The 18,426-nt window shown below is 42.2% G+C and overlaps 1 protein-coding gene across 1 annotated transcript in view; it reads right to left on the reverse strand.

Moving 5' to 3' along the window:
* Positions 1-10,088: 10,088 nt before the first annotated feature.
* BLMH (bleomycin hydrolase) overlaps positions 10,089-18,426 on the reverse strand; it is a 48,410-nt gene continuing 40,072 nt past the window's right edge. The window contains exon 12 of the mRNA XM_033184446.1: positions 10,089-11,038. Within this exon, the coding sequence (XP_033040337.1) occupies positions 10,887-11,038 (152 nt within the window). The 3' untranslated portion in view covers positions 10,089-10,886. The remainder of the gene's footprint in view (positions 11,039-18,426) is intronic.

Here is an 18,426-nt window from a genome sequence, read left to right on the forward strand (position 1 = left end):
TCCATGGGAGCCCCTAGCAGGCCCCCCCCCCATCCAGATGAAGCAAGCTAAAGGGAACTCCAAGCAAGGTCCCTTTGGGAATGCAGCGGGTGTGGGAGAGGAACAGATCAGGTTCGGCCCTAGGAAGGCCAGAAACGTTTGGAAGTAGGTTCATTTTGTCATTGATCACTTTTCCTAGCTCCTTCCCCCCATATTCCTTCAGAGCCTTCTGCCTTTGCTAAACCCTCCTCCTAGCACCCCATCACCTGGTCTCCCACCTCCCTCTCTCCAGCCACACTGTCCTCTCCACTTGAACTCCCATTACCTCTTACCACGTGTTAGGGCAGCAGCCTCACCACACCACCCACTCTATGGTAGCACCCCAAACCCTCCCAGAAGCATTTGCTGGGCAAATGCTAATGCCAATAACAATAACTAAGACTTTTAAAGCACTTTCTATCTAAGGCCCATAATTAACTCCCTCAGTCTTCACCAGGGGCGCCCCTGCTGCTTCCACAACCCCATTGAGAGGCACAGTCATAATTGTTTAAAATCAGGAAGTATTTTTCAGATTAGCGTTGATGTAAGTTTCCATTGCTACCCTTGCTTAACTCATTGTATATTCAGACTTCATGGATAATTTTTTCTAAAAGAGGGGGAAAGGTGGGAGTGGCTGATGTGGAAAGGCCCAGCTTGAAGGACACTCACACATGAGGAGAAATCAAGGTGTAGGTGACCCCCAGACTTTATAGATACTATGACTACCCCACGATCTAGCTGCAATATCTGTGAGCCAGGGTGTAGCAGAACAAGCCACAGACAAAACCCCTCAGACACCGGGTTGAAGAAGGAAGTGGCTTTATTCAGCTGGGAGCATCAGCGGACTCATGTCTCAAGAACTGAACTCCCTGAAAAAGAAATTCCTGGCCCTTTTAAGGGCTTACAACTCTAAGGGGCACATGTGAAAGGGTCGTGATAGATCGAGCAAGCGTGGAGAACGTGGCTGGGGGCTACATCCATCACCTAACAGAACAGAAAGTTTTGCAATGCTTCCTCATACAACGCCTGGAATTTACAGATAACACAAGTAGTTTAGGTCAGGGGTTGATAATATTATTATAATATTATTATTATTATTTTTTAACCACCAGGACCGGGTGGTGCCAAGGTCATCTGGCTATTTATCTTGCTTTTGTTTTTTTTGACTTTTTGCTTTTTTCCTTTTCTTCTGTCTTATAAACTAGGTGTGGGCCGGGGGCGGCAGGGGAAGGTGGAGGGGGGAGGTGGGCAGCAGGAGAAGTGGTGGTCTCCTTCCTTAAGGGTGTATGATTTCTATTTCCTCCCTAGGGGATTCCCTTCCCTGACTCCATCAGCCAGTGCCACACTCTGGAGCGCAGCTGTTTTTCCCTTCCACCTTGGTGGAGATGTTGACGCCAGAAGCACAGAGAACCAGGGAGGGCCCCACCGCCCTGTACACACACAGAGCTGTTGGAGCACATTGGTCCCTCTCCGAATTTCCTAGACTCTGGGTTCCCAAGGGACAGGGTGCTTGCTGCCTGTCTTCATGCCTCAACACCTATCACTGCGTGGGCGCACAGCAGCCTCCATAAATGTACACACTGGCAATGAAGGGCTTGGAAAATGCCTCTGAGTCTTACCAGACTTCGTGCCATAAAACCAGGGCCCCAGGGGCATATCCACCAATGGAGTATCATGCAGCAGGTAAAAAGAGTAAGGCAGTTTTCTATGGGCTGATCTGGGGAAGTTCTCAAGATTTATTATAAATGGAGGGAAAAAAATGCACAGAACAGGTGTTACTCCAATTTGTTGAGGGCGAGGCATGGGGGCTGATATGTGTATTGAAATCTGTAAGTGCACAGAAGAGACTGGGAACAGTAGGTGCCTTGAAAGGAGAGGATATTAGGGTGGAAGGAAACCCCCTTTGTCAACATCTACCCTGCTCTACTATTTACATATTTGCCATATGCAGGTGATATTTTTATGAAACTTTTTCAGAAAAGCTTTTTTTTTAATTATAAAAGGCAAAGAAAGAAAGGGGTAAGGGTGGAAGGGAGGGAAAAGAAAGAAAAGAGGAGAAGATGAAGAAAAAAAGATGTTCTAAGGAGCCTCAGGCGTCTCACAAAGGAGGTAGGAGCCCTAGGGAGTTCAAAGGGGCTCAGCTCCATGTTACAGCAGAGGCACTACCCCACAGATGTTGCCACATTACACATCACCAGTGCTGTTCACTTAAGGAGTACATTTTTTTACCTATTTATTAGCAAAGATGCTGGGAGCCAAGAGGTGAAGTCCAAGGCTTTGCTCAAGACCTGATCAAAGAGTTAGACCTACTCTTAGAACTCAAGCCCTCTGCTCCCAGCTCCTGAAGCCAATCCTCTCTCCTGTATCCCATTACCATTTTTCTTTCTCTTGCTCAAGTTTATAAGACACTCACCCTCTCTTTGGCTCTTCTTCCTCTCAGCAAACTTCAGGGTAACTTGTGTCTCTCCATCTAGGAAGGGCTTCCCTCAGTTTCTTCTTGGTGAGCTGATCACCCTCACCCTTGACGTCTGTGTTCACTGTGGGTTGAAGTTACTTTAAAACCAGTCAGCACGTTTCCTTCTCCAACTTCAAGCCCTTTCACAATTATTACGGAGTTTACTGGAAGACCTCTGTCATATAAAGTCACCTTCTTTTTCAACTGGTTCATGCATAAACATGTTATTTTCCCAAGTAAATGACTACTTTGGTTGGAGAGAAGCGAATTGTTTCAACTCCTAGAGGGGCTCCCACAACACTGGACACATTGAAGAAGCTCCATGAGAACTGTTTTTAATAAAAGCTGCCATTTATTGAGCCTCTGCTGGGTACGTTATATGAATTATCTTCTGTCCTTTTTCTACCATATGGGAAATATGCAATATAAACTGGTATTATTATTTTTGGATAACTATATATGTTATCAAAAACTAAATTATGGTTTTCCTCCTTTTCAGGCTGAGTTCTCATGTTTAATAATTTTTTTTTTTGAGATGGAGTCTTGCTCTGTCATTCAGGCTGGAGTGCAGTGGCATGATCTCAGCTCACTGAAACCTCTGCCTCCTGGGTTCAAGCAATTCTCCTGCCTCAGCCTCCCGAGTAGCTGGGACTACAGGTGTGCAACACCACACCCAGCTAATTTTTGTATTTTTAGTAGACACGGGGTTTCACCATATTGGCCATATGATCTCAATCTCTTGACCTTGTGATCTGCCCATCTTGGCCTCACAAAGTGAATAAATTTTAATATTGTTTTTCAACAAACGAAGTACGGAAATGGAGGCTCAGAGAGGTTAAGTAGTTTCTCCACATTTATACAGGCTTGCCAGGTGTAAGCACTTATATGCTTGCCAAGTGGCAAGGCCAGCATATCTGAGTCCAAAGGCCCTGGTCTTCCCATTGTGTTGGGCTGATTTGAAACAAGGTTCAAGCAGTGAGGAGCCAGGTAAGCCTCTGTTGTTCTCTCCCTACCTATTCTCCCCGCTGCTACGCACCTGCATGAAATGAAATTGAGACCTTGTGTCTGTTGGCTGTATGAATGTCTTCTTTTGAGAAATGTCTGTTCATATCCTTTGCCCACTTTTTGATGCAGTTGTTTGATTTTTTCTTGTAAATTTGTTTGAGTTCTTTGTAGATTCTGGATAATAGCCCTTTGTCAGATGAGTAGATTGCAAAAATTTTCTCCCATTCTGTAGGTTGCCTGTTCACTCTGATGGTAGTTTCTTTTGCTGTGCAGAAGCTCTTTAGTTTAATTAGATCCCATTTGTCAATTTTGGCTTTTGCTGCCATTGCTTTTGGTGTTTTAGACATGAAGTCCTTACCCATGCCTATGTCCTGAATGGTACTACCTAGGTTTTCTTCTAGGGTTTTTATGGTATTAGGTCTAACATTTAAGTCTCTAATCCATCTTGAATTAATTTTCGTATAAGGAGTAAGGAAAGGATCCAGTTTCAGCTTTCTCCTTATGGCTAGCCAATTTTCCCAGCACCATTTATTAATAGGGAATCCTTTCCCCATTTCTTGTTTCTCTCAGGTTTGTCAAAGATCAGATGGCTGTAGATGTGTGGTATTATTTCTGAGGACTCTGTTCTGTTCCATTGGTCTATATCTCTGTTTTGGTACCAGTACCATGCTGTTTTGGTTACTGTAGCCTTGTAGTATAGTTTGAAGTCAGGTAGTGTGATGCCTCCAGCTTTGTTCTTTTGACTTAGGATTGTCTTGGGAATGCAGACTCTTTTTTGGTGCCATATGAACTTTAAAGCAGTTTTTTCCAATTCTGTGAAGAAACTCATTGGTAGCTTGATGGGGGTGGCATTGAATCTATAAATGACGTTGGGCAGTATGGCCATTTTCATGATATTGATTCTTCCTATCCATGAGCATGGTATGTTCTTCCATTTGTTTGTGTCCTCTTTGATTTCACTGAGCAGTGGTTTGTAGTTCTCCTTGAAGAGGTCCTTTACATCCCTTGTAAGTTGGATTCCTAGGTATTTTATTCTCTTTGAAGCAATTGTGAATGGAAGTTCCTTCATGATTTGGCTCTCTGTTTGTCTGTTACTGGTGTATAAGAATGCTTGTGATTTTTGCACATTAATTTTGTATCCTGAGACTTTGCTGAAGTTGCTTATCAGCTTAAGGAGATTTTGGGCTGAGACAATGGGGTTTTCTAAATATACAATCATGTCATCTGCAAACAGGGACAATTTGACTTCTTCTTTTCCTAACTGAACACCCTTGATTTCTTTCTCTTGCCTGATTGCCCTAGCCAGAACTTCCAACACTATGTTGAATAGGAGTGGTGAGAGAGGGCATCCCTGTCTTGTGCCAGTTTTCAAAGGGAATTTTTCCAGTTTTTGCTCATTCAGTATGATATTAGCTGTGGGTTTGTCATAAATAGCTCTTATTATTTTGAGGTACGTTCCATCAATACCGAATTTATTGAGCATTTTTAACATGAAGGGCTGTTGAATTTTGTCAAAAGCCTTTTCTGCATCTATTGAGATAATCATGTGGTTCTGGAAAATGCTCATCATCACTCGCCATCAGAGAAATGCAAATCAAAACCACAATGAGATACCATCTCACACCAGTTAGAATGGCAATCATTAAAAAGTCAGGAAACAACAGGTGTTGGAGAGGATGTGGAGAAATAGGAACACTTTTACACTGTTGGTGGGAATGTAAACTAGTTCAACCATTATGGAAAACAGTATGGCAATTCCTCAAGGACCTACAACTAGATGTACCAAATGACCCAGCCATCCCACTACTGGGTATATACCCAAAGGATTATAAATCATGCTGCTATAAAGACACATGCACACGTATGTTTATTGCGGCACTATTCACAATAGCAAAGACTTGGAATCAACCCAAATGTCCATCTGTGACAGACTGGATTAAGAAAATGTGGCACATATACACCATGGAATACTATGCAGCCATAAAAAAGGATGAGTTTGCGTCCTTTGTAGGGACATGGATGCAGCTGGAAACCATCATTCTTAGCAAACTATCACAAGAACAGAAATCCAAACACCGCATGTTCTCACTCATAGGTGGGAACTGAACAATGAGATCACTTGGACTCGGGAAGGGGAACATCACACACCAGGGCCTATCATGGGGAGGGGGGAGGGGGGAGGGATTGCATTGGGAGTTATACCTGATATAAATGATGAATTGATGGGTGCTGATGAGTTGATGGGTGCAGCACACCAACATGGCACAAGTATACATATGTAACAAACCTGCACGTTATGCACATGTACCCTAGAACTTAAAGTATAAAAAAAAAGAAAAAAAAGAAATTGAGACCTTAATGTGAAATGTTGGAATACAAAGATCTCCAGGGGCTTTGTTCTCGTTCTAGTTGTCCCTACTGAGCAAGTTATAGTGAAGCTGACTTCAGGTCTATGTAAAAACTGTTCATTAATTATAGCTGTCAGAATGGAGGGTGTGCTCAGTGTCAGCCTACCCTATATTTCTTATGAGCCAGGCACTGAGAATACAGTCACTAGCAGGACAAGGTTGCCGCCCCTGGGAGTGGACAGGGAGTAACTGACTTTGGGGGAAACAGACAATACACATATAAATACATCGGTACCTCCAGAAAGTGGTAAGTGCTGTGAATCAAATAGACCCTGTAACAGCATGGAGGTGGCAGAGGCAGGGGGAGGAGGAAGTTGGCTCCCTAGATAAGGTGGTCAGAGATGGCCTTGACACTGAAGGCGTGACCCAAATGAGAAGCCAACCATGCAGTGACCTGAGGGAAGAGCTTTAGGTAGAAGGAACAGCAAGGAGGTGGAGATGAGCATGGTGTGTCTGAGGGACAAAGTGCGGGACAGGGTGGAAGGTGGTCAGTGGTTGGCTGAAGCAGAGTGTACAAGAAGGGGAGTAAGTCGACTGTGGACAGGTGGGCAGGGGCCACAATGAGAGGCTGTGTGTTCCTGTCATTCAATGTGTGCAAGTAGAACTTAAAAGACGTACTCGTTGTGGAGAATTTTGGACTAGGTTAACCCATAAGGTCTCCGCCAGGTGAGATATAGGGATGCTGCAATTCTAAGTCAAGCACCCTCCGTACTCCACCAAATGGCCACCCTTCCTCGGTTGCCCTAGCCTTCTGCACAGCAGCTGATGTTTAACAACCAAACAGCTGTCATGGGGTAGCCTGAAAGATGGCTCCAGAACTCATTCTGTCCACTTCAAGATGTGCTACCAAACTAGAGTGTTTCTAGAGGAGTCAGCAAGAGGGAAAGCACTGAGTATTCAAACAATATCCAGGAAAGAAGATGTGGAGGCTTCCCATCTGCACACAATCCTCTTTCCAAGTAACTGCAGCTAGCCTGATATGGTGGCTCATGCTTGTAATCCCAGCACTTTGGGAGGCCTAGGAGGGGAGATCAATTGAGGCCAGGAGTTCAAGACCAGCCTGGCCAACATGGTAAAACCTTGTCTGTACTAAAATACAAAAAAAAAAAAAAGATTAGCCGTGGTGGCGCCCGTCTGTAATCCCAGCTACTCTGGAGGCTAAGGTGGGAGAACTGCTTGAACCCAGGAAGTGGAGGCTGCAGTGAGCCGAGATCGTGCCACTGCACTCTGCACTCCAGCTTGGGTGACAGAATGAGACTCAAAAGAAAATACAAAACAAACAAAGACAAAATAGCTGCAGCTGGTGTGAACTGAACATTCCCTCCCTATTTCCTTTCCCTCTGCAATAACGTGGAAAGGACTTGGAGTTTGAAAAACAGAAAAACCCAGGCCAGTTTAATCCTAGTTTTCAACCCATTTGTGTCACAGACCCCAAGAAGGAAGCATTGGCTTCATGAGTATCAACAACGGTTCTGAACAAGTTGTCCTAAATATGACCATGCTCATCTGGAATTACTTTAAAAAGTGGAATCTAACTTAACAAATGACTAACCAGAGCCACAGTGGGCAGTGGTGCCCACCAGCACACTGGAGGAACGGGACTTCAAGTACGAGTGCCCTGGTGCCGCCAACAGCAAATTACAATTAAGTTGCTCCTTAAGGACAAGCCAAGGCAAGCAGATGGGGCCACGCCACATCCTGAAGGCATGTCTCATTATCATGTCTTGGCTTCTTGGACATGTAGGGTCACCATTACTCAGGCCAGGACTTCCCAGAGGCCACAGTCATGAAGCTCTCCTCTGGTGACACTGTAAGATTCGGAGTTAAAGCAAAAGACAACTCCGTGCCTCCCCATTTTCTCATTCGTCACCCAAATATTAGCAGTTTCTTCCAACTGAGACCTCTAGCTACAACTTCATCCCATTTCCCTGATTGTTTAGCAGAGGCTTTCTCCACCAGGGCTCAGTGAAATTCAAGTTTTTCAGCTCTGCTAAATCTTCCAAGGTCTCCATCTGCTTTCTGGGTTTAAATATTTCATTGACTCCTCTCCTGGTCTTCCCGAGCTTGTGGATTTGTCTTCTAAACAAGTTGCTTTGAGGGTATCTTCTATTTTTCTAATATTTGCAGCATCTATAATATCCTTTTAATTCCATGTGTACCTAAAAAATATTTGTCAACTTTTCTTTAAAAGAACCAACTTCTTCTGGCTTTGTTGATGCTATGCTTAATTTCTGTGCATATCTACTTTCATTAGGTTTATTTTGCTGTTCTAATTTCTTGAAAGATGTTTAGCTCAATTTTCAGCCTTTATTACATCCTAGCATAATTTTTATATTTAGATTTAGAATTTACATTATTCTATTAAGAACTATAAAATTCTGTAATCTTAATACATTAATGTAATATTAATTTAATGCTGTAAAATTTTTAAATTACTGTTGTAGCTGTATCCCTCATTTTTACATATTTTTATTATTGTTCAGGTTAAATTTCCTTCATGATTTCTTCTTGGACCCATGAGTTAATTTCTAAACATACAGAGGTCATCTTATAATCTTTTTATTTTGGTTTCTAACTTAATTGCACTGTGGTTGGTGTGGTCTACGTGGCAACAACCTTTTCAAATTTATTGAGGTTGACTCTACTGTCCAGTGTGTGGTCAATTTTTGAAAAACTTCCATATGTGATCAACATGAAAGTGCAGTTGTTAGATGCATTTTTTTTTTTTTTTTAACAGGTTTATGCTCGGTCATTGGTTTCCACACATCTGCGCTTTCAGGATGAAGATGTGGTCTTCTACACATGTCCATTTTACCAAACTCGCTAAATGCTTAAATCTCTTACATACTTACCTGAATTTTTTGTTGCTTGGTCTATGTGAAGTATATTAAAATCCCCCACTATGATGTTGGATTTCTTATTTTTCCATATAGCTGTTTTTGTTTTACATATTTTGAGGCAATGTTATTAGGTACGTAACTTAGAATCTTTATGTTTTTCTGAAGAATTGGGTAAGCGTATCATTATGTAGTGGTTCTATCTGTAGTAATGCTTTTTGTCTTAAAGCCTGTTTCCAGGGCTGCAGTGTTCCACAGCTCTAGGGAGGACATTCACATTATAGTTATGCAAAATAGCATACCCTGGAATTAGACCATCTGTTTTGTTATTCGGAGTGGCCTTAATTTTGTGAGTTATGAATATAACTTCTCAGTTTTATTTTGGTTAGTATCTGCCTGATGTATCTTTTCTATCCTTTCTTATATTCTAGGTTGCCTATGTCTCTCTCTTGTCATCACATATGGTTGGATTTCTTTTAAAAATCCAGTGTGGCATTTTTTTTTTTTTTTCTGGAACATTTAGTCCATTTACATATAATTATTGGCACATTTAGATTTCTCTCTAGTATCTTATTTTGGATGCTCTATTTGTCCTGCCTTTTCCTTCTCTACCCTATCTTGTCTTCTTATGGACTGATTGCATTTTTCCATTCTATTTATTCTTGACTGGAAACTGTATCCTCTGCTTATTTTTAGTAGATACTACAGAAGTTTTTGGCACACATGTTTACACACCAAAGTCTGAAGTTAAACAATGTATTTATCTTCTTCCTGAAAGACACAAGGATCTTGGAGTATGTTCATTCCTATTACCTCCCCTCCCTAGTTATCTGCTACCTTCATGGATTTTAGTTTCACCTTTTTTCAAACCCTGTAAGACTCATCTACAGTTGCTTTTTGTGTAGCTGATCCACATAACAATCATGTTCTTTATTCTACATTCCTTGATGCATTTCAACCCTTCCATATGATCACCTCCCTTCTGTTGGGGCAACTCAGTTTTTTTGTGAAAATGTCTTCTATTTCACCCTTGTTCTTGAAAGGGTGGGCCAATCTCAGTAAGATAACTTACTGACCTATTCTAAGGCTGGGCCCAACAGAGCCTCACTCCCCACCCTTGCAGGGACCCTGGATCTGAGTAGAACATTTACATGGTAGGGAACAGTCCTTAAATAGGCACTTGGAAGCCCTTTGCAGATGCCGGTGAGAATCGGCAGTCTGGGAAAGAGCACACATCTTGCAGAGAAGATGAGGAGGGAAGCCCTGTTCCTGTTTTTTCACTTTCAAGAACATAAGCCAACCACCTGGCTGCTTTCTTTTGTAGTTAAACAAACACTTCTTAGACAGATCACATAAATCAGCTTATTTTCATTTAGCAAAGTTTTTATTCAAAAGCTTCTCAGCACCATCTAGTTATCAGAAAGAATGGATATCACCTTTTCCTGCCCACCCAATCTCCAGTTCCAAAGGCAGAAGTTAAACCATTTGGCTAGAGCTCCCCCTAATGATTGTAACTGAGACCATGATAAGATTTTGGTTGTTCTCACCCAACTGTCTCTAAGCCTCTACTCAAACCCGACGCAAGCAGAGATGTGCACCCCACAGTTCAGAACAGGAAGGAATCATGTCAGACCCAATCAACCTCCCATTCTTGGGCTATTAGAGGCACCAGAAATTACCTTGAAAAAATGGAATTCAGTGACTGCCATCTAAGAAAGACAGTGATACTGTCCAGCAGCATGCGGTTCCGAGAGCTCAATTCTTAGGCCACCCTCCCTCCACTCTAGGAACAAGGAGCATTAGGTCTGTTTTCTCTCCATACACCTCAATCGCTCATCCTCTCGTCTTATTAAAACACAGACACAGAACCAAACTTTTTGACAGTTAAAGACAAACAATTACATCTGATTAAAATGCTAAGAGATCCTGAGCTGTTAGAGATGAGGAGAGTAGGGAGTATGACCTGATCTTTCCCCCTCTTTTTTTTCTTTAAGAGTATTCTGTTTCAGCATAAACCACACTTCCCAAAGAGGTTCCTGGTGGAGACTGGAAATCTGACTGTGGCAACATATAGTCCCTTGCATAACTTTGGCTTCAGTCCCTGGATCTGTCCTTTGCAGCTACGTCAGGTTCCATGGAAGGAGGAAAGAGCTGGAGGCAGTATCACTCAGCCAAAGCTCCCATGGGGTCCCACGCTGGCAGGACAATGGGTTCCTGCTCTAACACAGCTAGCACCTCTTCAGGGACATGCTTCCTGTCCACCACCACTTCGTAGACATACTCAGAGAACCACTCATCTGTCATGCACAGGTAACCTGGAGAAAAAAACAGAAGACTTATGAGTACAGAGGGCAAGGGGCAAAGAGCAGAAACCCTTTTTGTAGGATAAACCTTTTACAAAACTGATATTCATACATATTTTTCAGCTTTCCCATCTGTAAATTTCATTTAATTTAAACCTTATTAGCAATTCTGTGAAGCAGACAGGACAGGCATGGCTCTATTTTTAGAAAAATTAGAAAACTGGGTCTTGGAGTAACTAGGTGATGTGCCTAGGTCACATGGTGAGGTTTGAAGCTGAGCCTTGGACCCAAGGCTAACACCAGATCCTGTGCTGCTGCTCTCTTCCTCAGCTGCCTTGGTGATGGTGAGTGATAACCTGTATACTAGTAGGGAGGCAGAAAAACTTCTCATTCATACAGCCACACCTAGGGCATAAATCTCTAGGGTCAGAAGGGCAAGCACCCCATTTCCCTTCTTATCCTACCAGTGTCAATGGCTGCTCTCCCTCATTCCTTTCTATCACACACTCCTACAACAATCAGGTAGGCTGCTGTGAGCATTTTGATAGGGTCATGTCATCATTCCTAGATACGCACTTATTTGCAGATGATACCGTTGGAGTAAAATGATCAAACAGTCCTTGCTTTCCTAGGAGGAAATCTATGATGAGGATCGGGCAGAACTAGAAGAGCGAGACATCTGCTTAACCTGTTCTCCTTAGGAAGGCCTCTCCAGTGGGTTAGGACTATACAGAGGTGTCCTGGCACTAATGCCCCATTTAAGGTTGAGAGCTCAGCTGAGAGAAAAAGTGTGGTGTCATCGGGTACCCATCCTAGTAATTGTCGTCTTCCATAAGGAGGATTAACCTGCATCTCAGGCTCCACTAGGCCAACACAAATTCCCCTTCAGAAACCAGATCCTCATCTCTCACCTTACACAAAAATCAACTCAGGATGGTCAAAGGCTGAAATCTAAAACCTGAAACCAATACAAGTTCTAGAAGATAACATTGGAAAAACTCTTTTAGACATTGGCTTAGGCAAAGAATTCACGACTAAGACCCCAAAAGCAAATGCAACAAAAACATAAATAAATGGGACCTGATTAAACTAAAAGCCTTCTGCACAGCAAGAGAAATAGCAATGTAAACAGACAACCCACAGAGTGGTAGAAAATCTTCACAAACCATGAATTCGACAAAGGACTAACACCCAGAGTCTACAAGGAACTCAAACAAATTGGTAAGAAAAAAAAAAAAAAATCCCATCAAAAAATGGACAAAGGACATGAATAGACAATCTGAAAAAGAAGATACACAAATAGCCAACAAACACATGAAAAAATGCTCAATATCACTAATTATCAGAGAAATGCAAATTAAAACCACAATGTGATACCTTCCTCCTTACTCCTGCAAGAATGGCCATAATAAAAAGCAAAAAAATTACAGATGTTGGTGTGGATGTGGTGAAAAGGGAACACTTTTACACTGCTGGTGGGAATATAAACTAGTACAAACACTAAGGAAAACAGTATGGAGATTTCTTAAAGAACTAACGATCTACCATTCGATCCAGCAATCCCTCTACTGGGTATCCACCCAAAGGAAAAGAGGTCATTAAATGAAAAAGACACATGCACACATGCATGCTTACAGCAGCACAATTCACAATTGCAAAAACATGGACCCAACCTAAGTGCCCATCAACCAACGAGTGGATAAAGAAAATGTGACATTTACATATTGTGGAATATTACACTCAGCCATAAAAAGGAAAAAAATAATGTATTTTGTAGCAACTTGGATGGAGCTGGAGACCATGATTCTAAATGAAGTAACTCAGGAATGGAAAACCAAATATCATATGTTCTCACTTATATAAGCTGAAGCAAAGCCATGAGGATGCAAAGGCCTAAGAAGGATATAATGGACTCTGGGCACTCAGGATGGAAGAGTGGGAGGGGTGGAGGGATAAAACAAAGACAACATACCAGTGTACACTGCTCAGGTGCCGGGTGCACCAAAGTCCCGGAAATCACCACTAAACCACTTATCCATGTAACCAAAACCCACCTGTTCCCCCAAAATGATTGAAAGTTAAAAAAACAAAAACAAATGAATCTGTTCTTTCAGGAACAGATCTCCAAAAAAACTTAAGTGGGAAAAAAATGCTTTACCCAAGCCATTGCTAATAAGAAGAGCAAAATTCAAGTGAGAGACTGAAGTCCATATATTTAACAAGAATGGGCTGCTGGGCCACAGACAGAACACAGAGCAAACGATGTGTACTGAACCAAGAGCAATGCAGGCACACACATCCAAGGGCTACCCGGACTAGCAATGGCCATCAGCACCACGACTCTCATGACTGTATCTGATACTTGCTTTACAGTAAACACTGGAGCCATTTTTCTCTGAAAGTTTGTATCAACCTAAACCTGTGCTATACCATTTCCCACTACACAGGACCCAGGGAAAGGAGAAGTAGGTGTTTCTACCAAGAGGGTCCCCTAGTGCAGCAGTTCTCAAGCCTCTTGGCCTCAAGCCCTGCCCTTTACATTCCTAAAATTATTAAGGACCTAAAACATTCTTTATGTGGACTAATATCTATCATTATTTACTATACCAGAAACTATAACAGAAAGCTAAAAATATTAATTCATTTAAAAATAAGTATGAAAAATGAATATAAACAATATATTTTAAGGAAAAAATAATTATATTCTGTAAAAAAATATTTTTAGTTAGAAAAGTGGCATTGTTTTACATTTTAATATCTGGATTTGTAGAAGACAGCTGAATTCCGGTATCTGCATCTGTGTTTAATCTGTTGCAGTATGTTGTTCTGGTTGAAGCAGATGAAAGAAATCCAGCCTCACACAGATATGATGCTCAAGGGCAGACCCTGCACACCCCCGAAAGGGCCCTAGGGAGAACTGCTGCTCTTGAGGCAAGACTGGTTTAAATAATTAAAAGGCAACGATAGTGGTAAGTCTAATTTTGTGTGTTAAATGGTGTGACAAAGGGCATTATTTAACCTGAAAACACAATTGATTTGGTGAGGTCATCTATGCCCTGCCCAATCCTGTTTTTCACCTCTGACAGAAGTCAGAGACAGATCATCCTGATGTGGCATAGCATACATTCACCCTCAAAAACACTCTGGAGGCCAGGTGCAGTGGCTCACACCTATAATCTCAGCACTTTAGGAGGCCGAGGCAGGTGGATTGCTTGAGCCCAGTTGTTCAAGACCAGTCTGGGCAACATGGCGAAACCCCATCTCTACAAAAAGTATCAATAAAAATAAAAATAAATTAAAAAATTTTGCCAGTGTGGTGGCCTGAGCCTGTGGTTTCAGTAAGCCAAGATCACACCACTGCACTCCAGCCCTAACAGAATGAGATCCTGTCTTGGGGGTGGGAATGGCGGGGGTTGGGAGTCCTCTGTAAAAGTGTTCAAGTGCTCCGACCAAGGCAGGTAAAGGAATGCATCCTTGTCTCTTGATAAGCTGGCCTCCTGGACCCAGGGCCCCTACTTTCAATAGACGAGAGCCGGAAGGAGGGTACAGGCCCGTTCTGCAGCCTGTGCTACTTCTGGCTTGTCTTGATTATATATTCCAAACTTCCTGGCTTTGTTGGTGTCAGGACCTGGCCCTTAATTAACATCACTCACACCAGTGCCACCAGGTTCTGGCAACAAAAGTTCTGTCCGCTCAAAGGTCAACTAGTGCATATATTTAAAACTAAAACACTGCATCCTAAGTGAGTGCTTCCTGAAAACTCAGCATCTGCCTTCCCAAAAAGGAGCTTTCAGCAAGCAGGAGAGCAGACTAGGGAACACCACACTGTTTGAGACAGTAGTCATCCCTTCCCTCACCACAATGCAGGCTAAATAAACACTTGCAGTAGCCCTGGGCAGTTAGGCAGGTGAAGGATAGAAGCAGATTCATGTAATAAAATTCTGTGTCCTTTCAACAATACTATCACCATACAATCAAATGAATCTTCAAAGAATGCTCCCAGAATATGGACAATAAGTACATCTACACTATCTTGTTCCAAAAGCATATCAGATTAAGTCCTCACAAATTAAAATTCCTATCAATTGTAATCCACCCTTTCAATGTCCCTGCCAAGAGGACCCACCTTGATTAGTCTCTCTCTTCAGGATATGAGTTCTTTGGGGACCCACAAAATCCTCACAGTCTAGGTAGCTGCCAAGTAATTGCGCCCTATGTAGATAATGAACTTGCGGCTGCTGTAACTGTTGATACTGTGTGTCTTGGAGTTTGACTGAGAAGATTAGGATCAGCCTGTCTGAAATCTGTGTAGGAAGCAGCAAAGCACTGGCTCAGGCAGGATTCGGGTGGCACTTTTCATTTGTGGGAAGGTACAATTCCTAACCCTTAGGCCCACTGGCCACGAGACACAAGCATTCCAAGGGAAAAAGAAAAGAAAACAAAATAAAAACCTGCTCTAGGGATCCCAAGGTTATACTGAGGGAAACAAATAGATAAATAGATAAAGAAAGTCAGCTTTAGGAACTAAGGTGAAATTAAATTTTGTTTAAACTTTAATGTCTTGTTTACATGCAATGAGAAAGAAAGAAAAGTGAACAGTCCTCAAAACAAAACACCTAAAACCAACCAACCAACCAACCAACCAACCAAAAAACACTGGCAATGTTTCTGTATTTTGTAACAGAAAGGGTAGGGTCGGTCTGTAAAGGGAAAAACAGTGTCTGTGAATATAGCTGTAGACAGGTTAGGTGAAATTCATTCAGAAACAGAAGCGTTTCACATGGGCTAGTTTAAAGGAAAAAAGACGCTTTACCTAAGAAAACATTTTTTTTTCCTGAAATTCCACCAGAGATGTAAGATTTAAGCCTTTCAGACTAAAGAATACAAAGAATATAAAATACTTATATTTTAACATATTAGAAATATTTTATATTCTTTGTTGTCTTGTTCTATGAGGTATTTCATCTCACTAACTATATGTGGCTGTTATTTTTTGCCATTTTTAAAAAAGTTATGACAAAATGAAGGTATCTGTTCTGCTCTAACGGTCTGTCTGGCAGCATGAAACTAAGAAGCCGGACTACCAACCCTTCATTCAGTCACTGCCAATCTTTCACCTAGCGGTTGTTAACTCAAGGTTGAAAAAAGGCTCCCAGAAAGGAAAGCAGAAGTCTCATTGGCACTTGTCTTATATTTCAAGCTTCCTAATCATCAGGGAGAAACCACCTCACAGAACAGGAATCACTTTATAATGAAGTTGTAAAGACTGTGTAGCAACATGAAAAAATGTTTAGGTAATAAAAATAAAGTGGCATATCCTGTATAATTACAACTACGTTACAAATACAGATGTACATGAGAAAAAACCATGAACAGCAATAAAACATGAGAATTTTATGCCATGGGATAGGAGATTTTCTCTCCAAAATTTCTGAAATGTTACATTGCTTTTTAACTCCTTAAAAATTACCCAAAGACTCATCATAAAAAATTCTGGAAACATGAAAGGAGGAGAAAGAGAAGACAAATAATTTTTAAACTGCCTACAATCCCACCACCTTGGGACACATGTTCAAGCTCTGTCAAATTTTACATGTATCCTTGATAAAGTTTCCACAAGTACTAGAAGCTATAAATTTCATAAAAATGAGACATCTTACATGGTGGTCTTGTATTACAAAGTAATACACATACTGTTTTCCAATTAATCTCTTTCCTTATTGATAATGAAATACATCTATCTACGTCATAATTTTTTTTTTTTTGAGACGGAGTCTTGCTCTGTCGCCCAGGCTGGAGTGCAGTGACCGGATCTCAGCTCACTGCAAGCTCTGCCTCCCGGGTTCACGCCATTCTCCTGCCTCAGCCTCCCGAGTAGCTGGGACTACAGGTGCCCGCCACCTCGCCCGGCTAGTTTTTTGTATTTTTTAGTAGAGACGGGGTTTCACCATGTTAGCCAGGATGGTCTCGATCTCCTGACCTCATGATCCACCCGTCTCGGCCTCCCAAAGTGCTGGGATTACAGGCTTGAGCCACCACGCCCGGCTACGTCATAATTTTTTTTTTTTTGAGACGGAGTCTTGCTCTGTCGCCAGGGCTGGAGTGCAGTGGCCGGATCTCAGCTCACTGCAAGCTCCGCCTCCCGGGTTCACGCCATTCTCCTGCCTCAGCCTCCCGAGTAGCTGGGACTACAGACGCCCGCCACCTCGCCCGGCTAGTTTTTTGTATTTTTTAGTAGAGACGGGGTTTCACAGTGTTCGCCAGGATGGTCTCGATCTCCTGACCTCGTGATCCGCCCGTCTCCGCCTCCCAAAGTGCTGGGATTACAGGCTTGAGCCACCGCGCCCGGCCCATAATTTTTAAGTACTGAATCTACATTATTAAATCAAAACACATTTAAATCAGTCCCCTATTGTTGGAATCCGGACTGTTTTTTCATGCTTAGAAACAATACTGTTATAAACATTTCTGTAGGTAAATCTTTGTGCACATTTTTTGTTGTTGTTGTTGAGACAGAGTCTCGCTCTGTCGCCCAGGCTGGAGTGCAGTGGCCGGATCTCAGCTCACTGCAAGCTCCGCCTCCCGGGTTTACACCATTCTCCTGCCTCAGCCTCCCAAGTAGCTGGGACTACAGGCGCCCGCCACCTCGCCCGGCTAGTTTTTTGTAGTTTTTAGTAGAGACGGGGTTTCACCGTGTTAACCAGGATGGTCTCGATCTCCTGACCTTGTGATCCACCCGCCTCGGCCTCCCAAAGTGCTGGGATTACAGGCTTGAGCCACCGCGCCCGGCCTGTGCACATTCTTAATCATCTACATTCATGCACTGCGTAATGACATTTTGGTCAGCAAGGAACCACATATATGATAGTGGTTCTATAAGATTATAATAAGGTATTTTTGCTGTACCTTTTCTATGTTTAGATACACAAATAGCACTTAGCACCATGTTACAAGTGCCTAGAGTATTCAGTACAGTAACATGCTGTACAGGTTTGTAGCTTAGGGGCAATGGGCTACACCATCAAGGTTTGTGTAAGTACAATCCATGATGTCCATACAATGACAAAATCACCTAATGATGCATTTCTCAGAAAAGATCCCTGTCTTAAGCAATGCTTCACTGTATTAAATTTCCTTATATCCTAATCAATATCTGGTATACATAATTACTAACTTTTTCTTGGATCCAATTTGAGTCTTTTCTCCTTTTATGTGTTTGCTTGCTATTGACAGTTTTATTTTCTAAAGTGTCTGAGAACTCTGTTCATTTTTTTTTTTTTTTTTTTTAACAGACAAGGTCTGGCTAGGCATGGTGGCTCATGCCTGTAATCCCAGCACTTTGGGAGGCTGAGGCGGGCAGATCACGAGGTCAGAAGTTCAAGACCAGCCTGGCCAGCATG

The sequence above is a fragment of the Trachypithecus francoisi genome, unplaced genomic scaffold (assembly GCF_009764315.1).
Source record: "Trachypithecus francoisi isolate TF-2019V2 unplaced genomic scaffold, Tfra_2.0 Lachesis_group20, whole genome shotgun sequence".
NCBI lineage: Eukaryota > Metazoa > Chordata > Mammalia > Primates > Cercopithecidae > Trachypithecus > Trachypithecus francoisi.